Source organism: Cygnus atratus, chromosome 12 (assembly GCF_013377495.2).
Source record: "Cygnus atratus isolate AKBS03 ecotype Queensland, Australia chromosome 12, CAtr_DNAZoo_HiC_assembly, whole genome shotgun sequence".
NCBI lineage: Eukaryota > Metazoa > Chordata > Aves > Anseriformes > Anatidae > Cygnus > Cygnus atratus.
Window position 1 is genome coordinate 4,561,476 of NC_066373.1, and position 15,285 is coordinate 4,576,760.

Consider the following 15,285-nt stretch of genomic DNA (forward strand, 5'->3'; position numbering starts at 1 on the left):
AACTTCTTCTATCATTCCGACACATTCACTGCCTAGATAAGCGCAGACAGAGCTGCCTGGAAACCTCGTCAGCAAGATTTATGCTATATTTGGTAACGGGACAAGGTTGACCCCAAACTCTGTATTCAAGCCAAGGGACAGCCTCACGCATGTGGCTGGTGGGAAAAGGCACTGTTACACAGTTTAAATTCCTAGTGAAGCAGCACAGGATGAAGGGAGAGTCTCCAGAAAAACAAAGTCCACGGAGACATTGCTGGGTGAGGAAGGGCAAAGCTTGAGACTCTCAACCTAAGGACGTGCCACAGCTTTTGCTTAAGAAAGCTCTCTGCCCTACTTTTGTCCAGCTAAAACAGGGCTGTTAGACAAATAAGATGTCTTCAGACAGGAAGCGACTAAGCAAAGAAACATAACTTTGAAGGGAACAGTAAAAACCTTGTCTGGAAAAGACATCAAGTTTGATGTTCAAGTGGTTATCCAGGGTCTAATTACATATATACAACAGAGTTACTGCAAATACCAAGGGACTTCTTGCTTGAAGGATGCTCTCTACCCATTAGGCTGCAATCACACTTTCTTGCCTCCCTCCCTTTCAGCAAGAAGCTTTGCCAATAGCACTGAACAAAACCAGAGAGATTTGTTTACAGGTGCTAACACAGCTAGCTGATCAGATAGTTCAGCAATTCACAACAGAACGTATGGAAGAAGGGCAAATTAAAAAAGACACGCTGATTGTTATTTAAGCGGATTGCTCAAGATTTGCTATTAAGGAAATTTATGTAACCACAGCCACAGGAAGTGACTACATGGTGAACCAGGAAATAAGCAAGTGGGATGAGAAGGGAAAAGTGTTTCTCCCTTCTGTACTGGACTTGACCAGCATACATCAGGGAGAAGCTTATTACAAATAAATCAAGGAGGAGCTACTGTTCCCATTTACTTAAGTTTCCAACCCTAGAAATAAATCCTAATTCCAGTGCCACAAACACAAAGTAGATGTGAAAATGCCATGCTGGAGATGCATCCCCTACCTCAGCTGCTGTATGGCCTTCCTTCTCTCCCCGAAAGAGGCCTAAGAGAAAAGCTAACTCTGATCTCTTAGTTCAAAACCAATCCCCACCCCAAGAGACTGGCACAAAAACCTCACTCCACATCTTTTGCTTGCAGGCTGGGAAAGACGTACTACATGTACTTCCTCCACTTTTAAAACAAAGGAATGTGCTCACAAATCAGCAACAGTTTTAAGAGGAAGAAGAGTGGGGATTTTTAGTTCCCATCATATTTTGAGCCATACTGAGAGCTGTGCACATTTCCCAGAGCAGTCACGGAACGGGGAGCAGCAGTGTAAGAGGCCTGGCATGCCCCTGACTCAGCCACAATGCTATTTTAACGAACCCAGCCCTTCCAGGAAGGATCAGCTCAGGGCACAACCAAACCCTGCCGGCAGCACTAACTGAACGGGCATAGACACACCAGAGAGCACTCACAGAATTACTCACTTTCAAAATCTGCTCAGAGCAGTACTAAGAGGAGGCTGCACCCAAGCTAAAAAGGCTGCCAGCTAGCTCAGAGGCATCACACGTCTTTTTTGGGGGATGTAGCAGACCTGAACTGCAGGCCAGTCCCTGAACTGGAGAAAATCAAAGTTGACTTGAACCCCAACTCCAGGGGAGCTCGCACGCATCGTCCTGGGAATGGCAGGCATACAACGACAGGTCTCAGCTCCAGAAACCCCTGTGCTACCAAGGCTGCCAAAGCAGAAATAGCGCTAGCTTGCTCACAATCATCGCATTTTTTCTTCTACATATGCCAAGTAACTATTTTTCTATTTTTGTTTTATTTTCAATATTTTAAAAGGTCAAAAGTATTTACACTCTCCTGTGTTCTCTCTGCTTTATCAGGGCTTAAACTGAAGCACTGCCAGATGAACCGTGAGTCATGCAAACACCACAGGAATACAGTGTCAGAAGCAGAGCCATTGTACATGAATTGTATGCTCAGTTGTCAGGAGAGTTTTTTTCCCCATTTTAAGCATGGAAGAACCTGTAGGAAACTAATGGCTAGTTTGCAGATATGCCTAAAGTCATGTTCTCTTCTCTTTAATCTTTGCTCTTCAGCTGGCCTCCAAGAGATGTCAGAAAATAAGTAAAATAGGATCATACATAACAGCTGGCCCATAATATTTGTTTCAGCAACAGACATTGCCTACTCTGAGCTTTTCCTGGGACCTGGCTCTCTTCATATTTATTGCTAGAAAGCTGTAACAGAGCTAAACCCTTCCAGGTCCTCCAACCCTTTCCTTCTTCTCCCTTGTCCGTGGGACATGCTCATTTTTGTTGTTATGCAGTTAAAAAGTATGCTTGTGTTAGACGCGACGTGTGGGAAATGACTTGCTACACATAAAAATCTTTTCAGGCAGCTAAAGGAGAAGTGACATACAAATAGTTTAAAAAGAAACTGCAAGGTGCTGTCCAGCAAAGGTTGCCTTAGCCTCAGACCTTACTCCGTTTGTTGGCTGTTCTCTCTTTTCCCATTCCTTCCCCATCCAACTAGTCAATTAGTGGAAAGACAATGCCTAAGTTTTGTTTCAGCTGTGCCTGTAACAAGTTTCCCAAAGCAGGAGTAGAATGGATTGAATGATTATGAACACCACAGTGTTAACACAGCAGGCTGAAAAATATAATCTATTAAGACAGAGCATATAGCAAATGAAAACAAAAAATCCCACCAAAACATAAAATGTAGAGGAGGTGAGTTCTGTGGCTGGGCGGCTAATGAATGCTCAGAGCCGGGGAGCAGATGCAGAGTTTACAAAGGATTAAATTTCCTGCCTTCCATAAACCAGCATGCTAATACATACACAAAGGCATATAAAATGGAGTAGAAGTACTGCTGTTTCCTGATGCCAACAGCTTCAGATCCAGATACAAGCCAAACCTCTGGATACAAGTGTCAGCCTAAACAAACGAGCATCAGGTAAGATTGCTGGATTTCCATGTCTTCATTTAAACACAGAGTCACACTGAATGCTGCACCCTATTCCATTATATACCTTTTAACTAAATAATAAATATAAAAGGTTATTTTCAAAATCATAGCAGCTGCAAAAAATTACAAGACATGGAATTCTCTTTTTTCTCCTCCCTTTTGCCTTCCTCTTCCCTTCCAGTTGTTATGTGAGAAAGAAGAACAAACCTTAACATTCTTCTTTCTGCCAAGGAATGGGACAAGAAATGGAGCAGCTACATCAGGAAGTTTATTAGTAATAACTATCCCAGCACTTCTGGCTCTCTAAGAGATCACCAGCTTCATACCATTAACGGAGGAGGTAAATTAAATCCCCCAGCACAAGTGCAATTAGAACTAGACTGCCTTACAGAAAGCTGGAGAGTCTTAAGAAATTAAAGTCCCAGGGCAGGTTTACATAACTGGCAGTCTCCAGTGGCAATAGTAGTTTCTATTTCATTTTGGTTGATCTGAATTTACCGAGGAATGCACAGGGTTAGTACACAAGTACTGACAGCACAATGCTTACAGTTACTTACCACGTTACTACAGGTTACAGTTTAATGCTGCACTACCTCTAGGCAATCTGCAGATTACCCAGTGAAAATAAGCAGGGCCTACGTAGGATGACAAAGGAATGTGACTCTCCTTAGGTACATCTGTTTTTCCTCATGCTACAGGAAAACCCCTATCATCTTCTCATCTATCACCAAAAGAAAAACATCTCTAAGGATGTTCTATAAGCACCAGAAAGAACAAGGATGGACTTTCCAAAAGGGCCCACTGAGGCTTATCCAAAGGACAAGTTCAAACATGGCAGTAAAAATTATTCATCCTTTAAATGGTCACTTTCTCCCATCACCAGAACTTCTGGAAGAAAGTTTGAACAGAAAAACTAAAAGCACTCAGACCACCTGATTTTTTTTTGGAGCAGATGAAGTGTAATTTGAACAAGGATATTACAGGTACGCTGATGCTTGCAGCCAGCCCGGAGGTAAGGCAGGGAGAACTGCTCATGCTGTTCACATTCACTTTTTCCTTTTCGTACAAAAAAAAATCAAAGTCAAGAACGAGTTGGAAAAGCAGCGTTGTTCAGGTTCAACGTGAGTTCTGGCAGACAACCAAGTTGTTTTCTATTTTAGCCAAACTCCTTCAGCAGCCCTTACGGGTGTGTTATCACTGTTTAGTTCCCACACACAGTAAGTAAGAAACAAGTTCTCTGCTTGTATGCCTTTGGCTCATGAAAGAACAAATGCTTTGAAAGTTACATTCTTCAGAAGAAACGTGTGAAAAGATTGAATCCTTATTTCAGAGGGACACTATCAAACAGGAGGAGGCATTTGTTTCACAAAGTCAGAGATTAGTCCATGCAAGTCTCCAGTTTCTCATGCTTTGGGCTTGAAGGAAATGGCATCTCCCCCAGTCCAAAAAACACAATGAGGCTTTCGGACAGCAACACCACACTTCCCAGAGGTAGACACCGAAGTGGAACAGCCACAACCAGGCAGCTCACCTCCTACCAGCACAGCCTAGGCTTCTGGTAGCTCTGCCTCCTCCAGTCTGTGGAAGGGAGGGAAGATGGGAACATCATCCCATTGATATCCTTGTACCATCATCACCTTCCGTCAGACGGGAACACACACAGGCAGGGGCTCAGGAATACTCTGCCACTGAGACCATGTCTCACATTGGGGTGGAAATAACCGAAAGAGGATTTTGCCAGTAGCCATCATGTAAAACTCAGCAGCAAATACACGTTTTCCTTATGCCTAGAAGAGCTCTGTGCAGTCAGCTACACACTTTCTTTTTATAGTTCTTCTACATGCAAAAATATTAGCTCTATAGAGATAGACAGGTTTTTGGCAAATCGTAACTAATTATATTCTTGCGAGTTAAGTAGAATTATTAAAATAATATCATGTGCACCAGCTTCTGATTGGCCTAAAGACTGAATTTATTTTGGGCTCCCTCCAATCAGAATTAATCTTTCGATAGTACAATGAGCTGTCACTACTGAATCAACACCAGCAGCAAAAATGACAGCAGCCTACATCATTACTCAACTAAGATAATAGACCTAAAGTCATTGGAACAGGCAGATGTTGGAGGCTGTCTCCCATTTCAGAATAATGTTCCTGTTGTAACTCAGCATTTATTTTAGGGAAGCAAGGATAAATTCATTATTATTTGCAGGGTGTTCAGATATAACAGTAATAGAAGCCTTGTAAGCTTCCCAAAGTGAACACGGTAGAAATGCACGTGGCATCAATACTAACCATCCCTCACCTCGATGACACAAAGCAGGGCGATGCAATCAATCCACGTCTGCTGAAGACCTGCTCCCGTGCTAGTGTGCACAACAGTGCTTTGCTATTGCAAACTCAAAAGTAAAATCAAGAGATGGGCAAGACCAGGAGTCATTCCCACAGGACACATTTCATGCTTTATTCCCAGCAACCTTATCATTTTTCCCCGTAGCATGTCATGTCTGAAATCATCATCTAAAAAGCTGTTTGCCAGATTGCAATAATCAGTATCCCCGCTGCACAGAATGCTGCACTTCTGCAGTGATAACCAAACTGCACAGAGCCAACAATTAGGAAAAACTACTGATGACATTTAAAGCTGGAAATCATATTCTGCTTAATCATTTCTAAATGAGACCTTTTAATTAAAATAAATCAGAAGAAAATAATAATTCAAAAAATAGAAGCAAATGTCAGACCCTTATCTATTTCAGAACAGTAGTGTAAATGGGCTTAAAAAGCTGTGCTTCCCAGTACTGCTGGGCTCTAAGGACCATTACATCTTCGTCCCACAGAATAATATCTCCTGCAGTGATATTACCATGTATTAAGGAAAGGTGGCTGAGCATGGGTCTAACTACTTTGGTATTCAGATCAGAGTTCTATATTCGTAAATTAGCAGGGTTATCGATATTCATAAGGCAATATTTGTAGAGTTCATAGTCCAGTTAGTTCAATGAGATCATGAATTATGAAAACACAAGACATTTTCAAAAAGAATAAAGCCACTTAGCCTGACACAGAATACAGCCGTCAGGTAGCAGGGTAACAAATATCCAGAAGCTGAAACTGATTTTTATATATTGTTCTATTTTAATTTCATTCTCATTTGTCTTTGCCCACAGTTTTTTCATGTTGCATTTCACCTGGTAAGAATGGTAGATAACATCCATGACTTCCTGGCACTTGCAAAGCTAGTTATCTTATCTCGGCAGAAGGTCAAGCTGGACACCTTTTCATTTGGCCAGTTATCTAACTACTGAATAGCTCAGGCCCGCAGCTGAGATACCCATTCCTACCACGTAGCATTGTTGGAGTTGCTCGGCTTCCTCTGTCAGAGCTCAGAAACAATGGGTTTAACGGGGAGGGAAATGCCCATCCAATTCTAATGGCTAATTCCATTTCCTTTCACTTCGAGAGCAAGGTACCAGATGCTCTGGATTTCCTGCTTTGTTAACTGCAGAGCAGCGTTACCTTCAGCTCTCACATTTTGATATAGCTGTTTGTTGTTTGATAAAACATGGCTCCCCAGGGAAAACGTGGGGCTGTCTCAAGAGAAATGTGTAAGTACCTTATTTGGCAGTAGAGGAACTCAAAGCCAGCAAGTTTGTCTAGGGCAAAATAAAAGATTTTGGGAACACTGGTCTCAGGATTTTCTCTGTTACCCAAGCAGTTACCAATAATTGGTTCAAAGTCAAAATGCACCTACTACATTTTGAAGACCACCTTAAATTAAGAAAACTGTAACAGGCTGAAGAGGGGATCACTCTACGTAATTTTTTGCCCATCCTTGTACACTGTCTACACAAGCTATTGATCATATTTCTAACTCATGCGCGCTGAGCTAGTTTCCTAGTGGATCCAAATGAATTTACAGCAGCTAAATTCTGCCTTTGTACAGTGACTACAGTGAAAGCCAACGGCATTTATTCAACTCTAAATGGGTTCAAAATCCTCTACATTTGACTCTACTCAGAGAGACTCTTCCTTAAAGACGCTTCGAACAGAAACCCTTCTTACAATTCCAAGTTATGCCAAGACGATGAAAAGAAATTGATTGTCTATAAAGCAGATGAGCCAATTATCAGTGTGCTAAGTATGTTCTAAGATACTTTTTGCTCCACAGTGATTGAAACAAAACTCGATGCACTAACAACAATTTGGTGGATTGATTTGAAGCCGTATGAAAAGTTATTCATCCCCCCTCCACCTCTGCCACAGGTGTTTGTTACTGTCCATGGGGCAGACTGCCACTGACATCTAGCATCAATATCCCTCCACCTCCGTTTCCAGCAAAGCTTGCTGACTTTGCACTGGAGCAGATAAGAAGCACCCACACTTGTTCTCAGGGGGTGAAACAAGAGGTAACCTTTAACAATAATCTTCACGACACAAGTAATAATAGCTGAAAAAAGCTTACAAGCACATTCGTTTGCTGGTGGACATCTCTCACACCCTACAGCGAAGATGTAAACCTGTAACCTACTCCATCTTCATGCATATTTCTTTGCATACAGTCATATTAAAAGTGCTGTGACAGCTTAATGGACTAGAACCTGTGGTTTTCAGCATTTTAAGTCCTTGTTACACACAAGGTCCATCTGCTATGACTACTCATTTGCCAAAAATTTCTTCAAACTCTTAGAAACACAGTTTCTGTCTGTACTGTTGTTAGCACATAACCTTCAAATGCACAAATTATTTACTCTTCATGACATACCAGACTGCAAAGTCCTTGGGAATTAAATAAATGCTAGCTTTTGGAAATGTTTATTGCCACTACCAACAAGGAATTAAACATTAGTAGTTCACAGCAAGAGAACAAAAGAGGCTAGACCGAAAGAGAGAGCTACTGTTAGTTTTTCTTTGGTTTTGTTTGTTAGTTTTTCTTTAAGTCATAGTTTTGAGAGGAGAACCTTTATCAAAAGAAGTCTGAGGAACCTTAGCTGAGAAAAACTGATGAATTCCAGAGGGCTGTATATGGGCACACAATTGTGAGACACTTCAAAAGCTTGAAGGTGGGTGTTCAGCTCCCTAAAAACAATACACCTTAAAGATACCAAAACACATCCATACATGGATGTTCATAGATATGAGAAGTTATTTAAACATCCGAATCAGCTTTTCCAAGTGGTTAGAGATACTGATAGACTACTGTGTGCTGAAAAGATTCACTCCATCCCACCCTTAATAGCTCATATTTATTTTAGCCTGTTCTTAGAACTGTTTTAACCAGCTCCATCAAACCAAACCTTAAATTTCTTCTTCCTTTTTTTTTTTTTAAGCCAAGAAAATTAATGGTGCAAAGCATAGTTGAATACTGAATAAGTTAGCACTGGAATGAGTTCCCTACACACAAAACAGTAAGGCTTTTAAAGAATCAGATTCTTCCATTTGACAGAGAATACAGTACGCATCACGAGTCAACACTAAAACAAGCAGTAGGCAAATTTCCAAGACCTTTGAATAATGAAACAGCGGTTAATAAAGCAAGCCTTATTTTTCACTACTCTTTGGCTTTTAATATCCTACTGATTTGTATACGCTAACACTGTTCTAACTGCAGGCCATACAAAGTGACACAAAAACAGTCTCCCAGCTGGCTGGTCCCATCTGTATGGTGATTAGGAACCCACAAATATCATCCAGAGCTAACAGGGGAGATCAGTTGGCCACCTAGGTCTTCTGAGGATGTTATCTTTCTCTCTGTCTCTCCTCCCCAGCAGACATGGTAGATTGTCTTTTTGTCCACACAGATGAAAGATTACTGGTTAGACTACTAGTGATACACACACAAAAAGTATATTGGTGTTAGCATCTGTCAAAGAAGGAACGAATAAGTGATTTCCATGAAACTACTGAAGCCTCACCACCATCCACTAGCCGCATGTTTCTGCCTGAGGTCCCAAATAGAGCCCCCTCGCCCCCAAAGGCTTAAAGGCCAAACCCACACCCAGTACATGGGTACAAGCCAGCAGCTAGAGGCAAGAGATATGGTTCCAAGCAGTGATGCAGGAAGAGTATAACACTAACAACTCTGTTATCTAGCTTGTCCTCACATATTAAAAGAATGGAGAGAGCCTACTTAACTAGCCAATAGCAGGAAGAAAACGAACGGCAGAACTTTGTCTCTTCTTGAATATTTGCCACTCTTATTGTCTAAATAGATCTAATAGCTCCTGTTGCTCTGGTCTATTGAGCTGTCTTTTAGAAATGCTCATTTCTTGGCAAGTTACTAAGAATCAAGTCAACATCCCCCAATGGATTATGGCACAAAGACATTACATACAGTAGAATAACCTTTTTCAGTTTCTGATTATCAGAAACAGAAACCAGGTCCCAACATTTTGCTTGAGCTACCTCAGGAATAGAGAAATAGTATCTCAAGTAGTACACAAAAAAGTGAGTTTAACTGTAATGCTGTAACTCATAGCATTTTCATGACTAGTTTCCACTCATCTATTACATCAAATCCCTCTTGCTTAGCAGTAAAGAGTCTGGTCAGGTCCTATGTAAGAATGTCTTTAAAAGGTTAGAGCTGTTGCCCAACATCAGACTAATTCACCAGGGGCCAAGCTTCCCTTCAAGGCAATATTTGACAAATAGTACAGCAGGACTGCTGGAATGGTTCTGTGTTTTGGGAGACACCATCTTTTGAATGAGGTATGCAAGAGGAAGATCTTTGACTACATAGCCCCAAAAAAAGGCCCTGAAACTGTCAGGAGTAAGTGTGAGCCTGCTCACAAAATGCTCATCAATACAAATAATTCTACATAGTAATTGGCAATGAAGTTTCTCTAACATTTTTAAAGCATCTTTTTTAAAGCTCAGGTATAGCACAAGAGATATAGGACTCTTTCCCTCTCGAATTCTGAGATCATAATCCTACTTAAACTAAATAAGCACCAACAAGATACAACAGGGAAAGTCTGGTCAGAATTTGAGCATAGTAATTAATGTTGTTTAAACAGACTTTGTGAGCAAGATTTTTCTTTTTTTTTTTCCCTGAAGCTGATAAATTTCTTTTGCTTTTAGCACATTGGTGTTGACTTTCAAGCTGTACATGGAGCCCTCTTCTGGAGAAATTTGAAAAAATAAAAGCTTAAGGATACAACAATGTGGTCTGTGCATTTATGGAGAGTTTTAGGACTAATTGTCCCTATTTGCTATAAAGATAAGCTTGTAAAATTTACACACGCTGCCCAATTCACTTAGTTCTAGCCCAATAGAACATGACAGTTACTATTAAGACTATGAAAAATTATTTTTTCCTCATCTTGTAAGCTTTACTTTAAAAAAAATTATCTTGGATTCATCTGCCTGCATGCAACGCATAACATACAGAAGCAAACCTGTGAACAACTTTTGTTTTAGAATATTTGTGTACGTGGGCCTTAAAAACCATCCTTTGGGGAAAACAAAAAACCCTCTGACTCGATAGATTTAGAAATCTGTAGGTATTTACTGCTTAGTGTACATTTTATAGTGAACTGCACAAGCTACCAGAGTACACTCAGTTTTTATTGTCAACTTCAGATCAGTAAAGCTGCATATTATAGATACGCTTTCTAGTTTTAAAGGTGATCATGAATTAAAGGATTCCTTGAAACATATCTTATTCAGCTACTCCAAGTAATGTTCAGTTTTCTTCTTGGTGAAGACAGGATAAATGGTAGTAGTGTAGACTAGGTCTTTGCAAACGGAGAAAAAAAAAAAAAAACATTTATCACCCACCTGTTTAGTACAACTTTTAATCAACAAAGCAGCCCAGTAAACAGTTGAATGAAAAAGTGTGATTCCCCATTAATATCCTCATCCTTTTAACGCTTCAAAAGATTTTTTTTCTATATTTAATAAATTCAGCTGAATTAAATGCAGACTAAGAACACACAAACCAGAAGTTACCAGTTTTATAAATGATCTTTCAATTATAATACCTTTCATTTATTTCAGTTCATGCTCTCAGTCTCAACAATTTGAGACTTCTTCTACACTCTAAACTTTGTTATCATTACTTTGAAATGAAGTTCTTCCTATCCTCTACTTCCACAGAAACTATTACATTACTAGATTGCTACTGCTTAGAAATCATTTTATCAAAATTGAGCTTTGCTGGTTCCACTAGCATTGTATTATAGGAGACATTATTGCTACTGCTGAGGGAGGAGAAAAAAAAAAAAACAAAACTCATGAAAAATCCCAAAATGTGTTACAACCACTACACAGCCAGATGGCTGCATTTGTTTAATATGTTGTTTCTCACATTCTTCTGTTTACTTTTCCTGTCACATGAAAGTTGTGCATGTGGTGTGTCAAAGAAAAAAGCTGAGCAGCGTTTCAGTAATTCCCCTTTTTCATTCCCTAGAATGCCATCAACTTCAGTTCATACTTTAACCTGTCAATACTCAACATCCTCACTCCTGAAGACGGATGTATGAATGCTTGCTTATTACAACTCTAATTCATTTACTCTTAGACACAGTACATAAAGTAATCCTGGAGGTGTGTTAAATCACCAGACACAGACGTTGCTAGATAAAGTTATATATGCTAGTAAAGAAGTGGGGTACAGTTTAAACAGAAATGCAGAGCTATGCTAAAGTACCACAAGCTCATCCCTGCTGTGTGCTCGGACTTGCCTCAGCCTAGGAAGAGAAGAAACGCTGAAGTATTGGTAAAAGTTGTCAATGAGGCACGCAGTTATGCTGTTTCCAGAATCAGGTGGGGTGGGGGGTGGTTCTGGTGTGAGGTTTAACAGGCCTTAGAAGTCTGCTACAGAAAATGAGCAAAAGAAAGTCACAGAGAATGCCAAGCAAACTGCAGTTCATCAGATGGCAGGTCTCAAGCCCAGGGGCACCAGCTCGGTCTATCCGCCTGTTGCCTCTACCCGCTCCCCCCCAGCTCCCTGAGCATTGTCTCCCACTGGCAGCTGTGCCAGCCCAGGCTGGATCTCAGCCCACTTTGACAACTTCTCCGCTGCAGAAGCCCTGTGGACACCCCAGCCTGTCCGAGAGGCACTCTGCCCTGCCTGGAGCCAGACTCCGCAGGGCTGGCGAGCTGCCTGCTGGAGAGCCCCCTGCACGCCCACATGGCCTCAGCTGCTGAGGACACCCCGCAAGGGACACCATATACATCCCCAGCACCTCAAATGCACCCCTCACCAGTGCTTGCAGGCACCATGCCTATGGCCCAGAGCAGTAGCTTTCATTTATTACAGTTCCCTAAAGGAGGAGGTTGCCCTGAACCCTCCCAAATGCCTGTGCGCTTGCTCACGAGTCCCCAGCCACCGAGTCTCCTGATCTGCAGCTTCAGCCACCCCATTAATGCTTCTCCCCCTTATCGGGTTCAGCCAGGACCCAAATATCCCAGCCTTGACCCACAGCATATACGTGTTAGTTCACATGACTGCTGCCTACACTCTTGGTGTGTCTCCTGTCAGCAGTAAAGCTCTCCCAACGGTCAGCCCTCACCATTTTCCTTATCCTCCTATTTCAAAAACCAAACTAAATTCTTTCCAGAGATTGCAGTCACACAAACACAAGTGCACAGACTCAGTGTCCCAAGCACTAGTTTGACTCTAAAACCTACCAACCCCCTAAGGGTTAACAAAACCACTCGATCACAAGTCAAAAAAGAATTAACTTTTATCTCTACTCAGTGCACAGGATGCCAGTGGTACCGCCACTAAACGCAAGAGTTTTCAAAGCTCCTAAGACAAAAGAAAGATGCATTTGTGCTGGACAAAAAGGGATTCTCAAATCTCCTCAGAGCTTCTAAAAAGTAAACCCTGAAACAGCAGCAAGAGGAAGAGGGAGCAAACAGAAGGTATAGAGAAGTCAAAGCCCAGCGAGTGCCTTTGCTTTGACAGACAGCAGCAGCAGGGCTTTAGCAGCTCCGTGTTTTCAAGGCTGGGTGTTTTTTCCTCTGCTTTCTGGCAGAGGGGGATCTATTACATTTAATAAGAGAAAGGCTACATAGCAAGTCACTAACCGAGTATTACACATCTATCAAGAGAGAGTACGGAGAAGGGAGCCTTCTGCAAGGTCTGATTTTATTTTTCCTCCAGATTCCCCCCTCTCGATTTTAAAAAGCAATAAATAATGTGAGCTGCCTATAACAGCCTATATGCCTACTACCCGGCAAAAGCCACAGAGGAAAAAGGCAAATCAAAGTTGCAGCATTTGATATGACAGAAAATATTGCTGCTGCAGCTGCTACTGAGACACTTGAAAGATTCCTCCCCTCCCTCCCCCCACGAAAGGAAACAAAAAAATGCTATATATCAGACAGCAAATTTGTTGTAATTGTAAATCAGGGAACTATGAGATTCTACATTCCTAGCAACTGGCTTGCAGCAGAGATCTTGCATCTTTCAACAGTAATTCAAGCAATGTATAATTACTCAGAAATCAGACCTGAATTACAAATACTTCCAAATCCAAATGCACAAGAGAAGGAATATGAAAGAAAGCAAGTGGAAAAAAATACACATTTCTTACCTGGGACAGCAGAAAAGACAGAGTAAGTTGAGTTTTGTGCTGCATTTTGCCAGACTAGAAGGTACCAGAGGCTTTTTCATTCATGCACTCGGCTGCACTGAGCATATTTTCACTGTGAAACAGCCTTTGAGAAGAGACTCTGCCTTGAGAGCCAGCCAACTTCCCAAATAGATCAGCAGCATCATCACTAAAGCATTGGATAGAGTCTGATGACCAGAACCAATGGCTTTACAAGGATGATTTCTTCACAAAGCATCCCCATTTTGCATCACACATATTGGGCAAGCACCTCTCACAAACACAGCACCTTTAGAAAGCATTTTGCTTTGGTGTATGTGTGCTTAGTTTCAGTCTAACAAATCATGCCTTACAGATCTCAATAGCATTTTCCCTTTTGGAGAATCAAATTGCACAGAGAAAAATAAGAGCAACTCAGAGCACCGCTGCAAAGACATTCTCTTTATTAAAATGTTAATAAGGTGTATTTTATTTTCAATAAATCAAAAAAAAAAAAAAAGCCACTGCAGTTTTAGTTACTTTCAAGCCTCAGAAGAACACAGTGAATTTTTTCAGTGCAGCAGAAATACAGATTATATTTTCTGTTTTCCCCTCAATCTCACAAATCACAATGAAGACATCAATTCTAGCCTGCAGAAAAAAATCCATCATAAGGCAATAGATTTTTATTAACTGCTCAGATAATTGCAGAACTGGCTTTTGATTCAATGAACTTGAATCTAGGACAAAGTTTCTAAGGTGCATAACCTTCAATGACAAAAACTTTTCTTTTCTGGAAGATGGGACCTGGTGTTTCAAGAAACTGCTTTTTCTGGATTGGTTGTGTTGCAACCAAGCAAGTAGCACCAGGCAGATAGACCAAAGATTGAGAACAAATTCCCCACACGCTCTGCATTTCCAGCTCCACCTCTCCTGCCACTCCTCATTATCACAACAATCCTATCCTTTTTTGACTTGTTTTCTTGCAGTCACCAGGATTATTTAGCAGTCCCCTTTCCTCATCTTCAGCGGGCTCTCAAGTCTCATCAAGTCTCTTTTGACTGCCACTTTTCCCTTGCTTGCTCATCTGGCAGAGCCGTCTGCCACCGTGCTCTGCTCTGCCCCACCACAGGTGACTACTGAACCAGTGAAGACGAGCAGAGACATGGGGAGCAGAAGGCAGGTAGCCAGATGGGAAGGGATATGCATTCAAAGAAGCTGCCAAACACTTTGAGTTCCTGAGCATCAGCAGGAGCTTCCTGCAGTGAATAATGTGGTTTGATAGCTTCCAAAACTGCTGCTAGTGTACTGCTTGCAGCTCACGTCTTTTACTTATGGACTAGACAAAAACTGAAGGAAAACGCTGTCTTTTACATCTAGGCCCTCACATGCAGCAAACACTGCTCCAGTACCTTAATCATACCTGAGGATCAATTAGTACTCAAAACAGATCACAATTCAAACCAAACTCAACAGAAATTACTGTTAGCAATTATAATGCTCTATATAACTTCAAAAGGTTCACCACATATACACTAAAAAAATCTTTTTTCCAACCCTTTTTTCACTGAGCTTTTTTTTTTTCCTGATGGCTAAAGAAAAAATCATACAGATTTTTAGGATTAAAAAACATAAGTAAGTGACCGATCATCTCCCATAGCTCCTTCAAAGTCTCAGCTTTCCCCAAAGCGTAAATCCCAGACTCCAGGGAAGCATCCCAGAATTTTCTGAAAGTTGTGGGGTCTATACAGGGCACAGCC

At 41.2% G+C, this 15,285-nt stretch overlaps 1 protein-coding gene across 12 annotated transcripts in view; it reads right to left on the reverse strand.

Moving 5' to 3' along the window:
- Positions 1–13,729, reverse strand: part of CDH13 (cadherin 13) — a 477,794-nt gene extending 464,065 nt beyond the window's left edge. For 4 of the 12 annotated variants that reach the window (XM_035543530.2, XM_050713275.1, XM_035543523.2 and 1 more), the window contains exon 1: positions 13,529–13,686. In XM_035543530.2, the coding sequence (XP_035399423.1) occupies positions 13,529–13,573 (45 nt within the window). In that variant the 5' untranslated portion in view covers positions 13,574–13,686. Of the gene's footprint in view, positions 1–13,528 lie in introns of all 12 variants that reach the window. The other 8 variants (XM_035543527.2, XM_035543525.2, XM_035543529.2 and 5 more) reach the window with 5 other exon arrangements.
- Between the last annotated feature and the right edge of the window lie 1,556 nt (positions 13,730–15,285).